A 4,475-nucleotide genomic window follows, 5' to 3' on the forward strand; every position below is an offset into this window, starting at 1 on the left:
CGTCTCTTTCTCAAAGTTATTACCAAAAATAAGCATTAAAGACGCAAACAAAAACAAAAACGAAACGAAACAAAAAAAAAAGAAAAAAAGAAAAAAAACGCAACTTGAGTTCAGTCCAATGAGAAAGACAACTCTCCCTCTACCAAAAGCCTAACCATTTTCTTCAAGAAAACCCCATTTCACCAAACTTCAACTGAAATAAATAAATAAATAAATAAAGAAAATCTGAAACCTAATATATTGTAAGTTTCTTTCTTTTATCTCTCTCTCTATATTTGTATCTCTTATTCTGCAGTTTCTCACAACACTTTACTAGCTGTATTAATAATTCTTTTTCCCCCCTTATTTTTTCGTTGATGCAGCTAAATCGCCGCAAGTTGTTTTTTGGTGAATCACAAGCCACGATGAAGCACAGGAAAAACAACAATCTTTCTGTTTTTGTTGTGGTGTTTTCAATATTTCTATTCGGTGTCTTTATGTACAACGAAGATGTCAAGTCCATTGCTGAGTTTCCATTTTCATCTAGACCTAATAAAGAAGCAAAAGAAACAAACCCAGTTCAAGAAACAGTAAAAGAAACGAACACAGTTCAAGAAACAATTCAAAATGATGAAGAATCATCGGTTTCAGTTAGTTCAAGAACTTCACTAGAAGAGCCTCAAGAAGTGGAGCAAAAGGTTGAATTGCCTGTATTGATACAAGATGATGATGATCAAGAAGTTGAGTTGCCTCCAGAAGATTGTGATCTTTTTACAGGTCAATGGGTTTTTGACAATGAGACACATCCTTTGTACAAAGAAGAGGAGTGTGAGTTCCTAACAGCTCAAGTTACTTGTCTGAGAAATGGAAGAAAAGATTCTCTGTATCAGAATTGGAAATGGCAGCCCAATGATTGTTCTTTGCCCAAGTAAGAATTTTGATTTTTTGAATTTCATTTTTCTTGATTGTGGAAATTCATAAGCTTAATTATGTTTTGTGAATCTGTTGTTGAAGGTTTAAAGCAAGGTTGTTGCTAGAGAAGCTAAGGAACAAGAGGCTTATGTTTGTTGGGGACTCGTTGAATAGAAACCAGTGGGAATCAATGGTTTGTTTGGTTCAATCTGTGGTTCCTCCAGGGAGAAAGAGCTTGAACAAAACTGGATCCCTAGCTGTTTTTAGAATTGAGGTATCTCCTTTTTATTTATTATTTTTTTTTTTTGCGAAATTTCTCTCTTTAATTTTTTGCTTGTTACTTTTAACTTTTCTCTCCTTTTTGACAATATATAGAATTTTAATATTTTAAGAATGGCATTATTGAGATTTGTTTGGAAGAAAAGATTATGGCTCTGTGAAGTTATAACCAATTTAACTTTTCTAACTTTTTTGGGAGGTTATAACCTACATTTAAAATAATATTATTATTATAGTTCAATGGAGGTTCTAAAAAGACTCTAGATGTGATGAATAATCATATTTTTTTATATTTAATACAACGTTTTAATTGCTTTGTGAATAGTTTTATAATTTTTATTTTTATAATTCATGGATATTCATATTTTTTTCGTCCACACATAAATATAATTACATACTCAATTCTATTCAGTGTCGGTAGAATAATTTGTAATCAAAATTTTTTCATGCATATGCTATTGAAAATTGGAAAATAAACAAGATAAATATGTGGACTCCTTTCTTCTATCTTCTTCCAAAATAAATAAATAAAAAATATAAATGAAAAAAAAATTGGCGGCATTTGCATGGAGATTTGCCCCGCGGGATTTAAGGTGATCATGTGTTTGCAGGACTACAATGCAACGGTGGAATTCTACTGGGCCCCATTCTTGGTCGAATCAAACTCCGATGATCCAAACATGCACAGCATATTAAATCGCATAATCATGCCCGAATCAATCAACAAGCATGGTCAAAATTGGAAGAACGTTGATTATTTGATCTTCAATACTTACATTTGGTGGATGAACACTTTCTCCATGAAAGTCCTGTAAGATATAGTAACAACAATTAACGCTGCCACGTGGCACTATCCCCATTAATTCATTTTAATTCATTTTTTTTTTCTTTCCGGGGAAAACAGGCGAGGATCGTTTGACGAAGGGGCCACGGAGTATGATGAGATCGAACGGCCTGTCGCTTACGCGAGAGTATTAAAGACGTGGTCAAAATGGGTGGAGCAAAATGTGGACCCCAATCGAACGACCGTTTTCTTTGGTAGCATGTCTCCTCTTCATATCAAGTAATTAACTCATAATCCTGCCTTAATCCTAATTATCATTGGATTTATATTTTTTTTTCTTTTTAATTGGAACGATTGGCAGGCTACTGCCTGCTGTTGGCTCATTAATTAGACAATAATATTAACAATTTTGATATTTGAGTTTCAACTTTAGGTTTAATATTATATATCACTTATTTATTAAATGATAGATTTTATAATTTGTAAAATAACTTAACTACCATCTAAGAAAATAAATACTATATCAATTGATAGTTAAATTGAAATTGAAATTTAAAAATGCTTAACAGTGCTCTCAATTAAACCAAGTCTGGAAGAAGCTATATATCGATAGTGAGGCATTTTAATAGGCGATTAATAAAAAAATATATTTTTAAATAGTTTTCTGAAAAATGCTTTCTACTAAACATATTTAATTGTATCACGCACGTAGCATGCCTATGAGTGGTTGATTGTGGGCCTTGTGACCCAATTACATGACCATAATTAAACGTTATTTTAAGCTTTAGTTGGTAAACCACTTTTATACCTAATAATCAATCATTATTTGCCTCAAAGCAGCATCTTCTCTTTGGTGTCATTTCACTTCAATTGATTTTCTTCCTAACATGGGCTTTCTTTTTTTTTTCCTCCAATTACCCTTTTACTTATTTTAATAATAATTTTACCACCAAATTTTGTTACAGGAGCTTGGATTGGGAGAACCCAGATGGGATCAAATGTGCCTTAGAAACTACCCCAATCACAAACCTTTCAATGCCACTAAACGTGGGGACAGACAGAAGGCTATTTGTGGTGGCATCAAATGTTACTCGATCAATGAAAGTTCCAGTTCATTTCATCAACATTACAACTCTCTCAGAGTATAGAAAAGATGGACACACGGCAGTATACACAATTCGCCAAGGCAAAATGCTAACGCCAGAACAGCAAGCTGACCCTGCAACTTATGCTGACTGTATCCATTGGTGCCTCCCCGGGGTACCCGACACGTGGAACGAGTTCCTTTACACACGTATAATCGCCCGCACGTGACCAAGGTTTCTTTTTTCTTTTTTTTCTTTTTCTTTTTTAATGAACCTCTATTGGTTCAGCTTTTGTTTAATGATTTTCAATTAGTCTTTGTAATAGGCTGTCAATTTTTTTGGTTCATTGTTTGATCATTGAACCAAATACGGTACACAACACGGAAAACTGAACTGTATAATGCATTATGTTCAAAGGAAAATAAAGTCAATACAAAAATGTATGCAATGTAATTATGCAGACACATGATCCCACATTCTATTCCTTATTCTTTACGTTTATATTTGCGTAATCATTTGCGTAGGGGCAAATATTTTGGAAGGGCATGGAGGAATCATTACAATAACGTAACATGTTTTCTTGCAAATTTATCGATATTCGTACAAAAGTCTAAAACTGTAAAAGAAAAAGCAACACTTATCGATGAACTTAGATCTTGACCATCTCCATTTTTAGATGCTCTTGAGCGTTTTCACAAGAGGCAAATTCCAGGCTCTTGGGCCAAGTGGCCAACAATCACCTGAAAACAGAAAAATTCATGGAGTTTTTTGTTTCATCATTTCTTTCTCTTACTTGCATTACAAATACATATTCGGTGAACGTCGCAAAATAATTTGTGGCTGATAACAAAAACTTGCAACTATTGTAACATATATCATATATATCGGCTGTAAAGTGTATTCCCCGGCAGGTTTCCTTGGGATTAATGGGATTAAGATACTGTAACTTTTTAATTTACAACTGTTGTAAAAAAAATAACTCTAATTATTAAATAAAAATTAATAATATATAGTAAATATAAATTTCAAATAATGAATTATATGCAGTTTTATTTAGATTGATGACACGTTTTGTGAAATGATCGATTTAATGAATGTGAAATGATCGATATGTAAAAAAATATAAATTTTAAATAATAATTTAGTCAAAATTATTAAAGATATAATAGATTTTCCATCATACAAGTGAAAAATCATATTAATATAACTTCCAAACTACATCGACTAGTGTTTACTAAACACTTTAATGCTGCAAATTTTAAGCTATAGTTGTCTAATCTCAATCCTAAGCAGATCTTGTGTATTCTCTAATTACCCTTAGGAATTTTTTATAATTGTAATTCAATATATTTAAGAGTGCGTTTAGGATTGAGGTTGGGTAGATGTAACTTAAAAGTTAAAACATTAAAGTATTTGATAAATACTACCTAGTGTAA

The 4,475-nt window shown here is 32.2% G+C and overlaps 1 protein-coding gene across 1 annotated transcript; it reads left to right on the top strand.

Moving 5' to 3' along the window:
• The first annotated feature begins 279 nt into the window (after positions 1 to 279).
• Positions 280 to 3,277, top strand: LOC18044920 (protein ESKIMO 1). The gene is made up of 5 exons (XM_006435694.2): positions 280 to 907; positions 994 to 1,165; positions 1,782 to 1,981; positions 2,075 to 2,233; positions 2,920 to 3,277. The coding sequence occupies exons 1-5, from the start codon at positions 357 to 359 to the stop codon at positions 3,266 to 3,268; spliced, it is 1,431 nt and encodes a 476-aa protein (XP_006435757.1). The 5' UTR covers positions 280 to 356; the 3' UTR covers positions 3,269 to 3,277.
• The last annotated feature ends 1,198 nt before the right edge of the window (positions 3,278 to 4,475 follow it).

The sequence above is a fragment of the Citrus clementina genome, unplaced genomic scaffold, assembly GCF_000493195.1.
Source record: "Citrus clementina cultivar Clemenules unplaced genomic scaffold, Citrus_clementina_v1.0 scaffold_4, whole genome shotgun sequence".
Taxonomy (NCBI): Eukaryota; Viridiplantae; Streptophyta; class Magnoliopsida; order Sapindales; family Rutaceae; genus Citrus; species Citrus x clementina.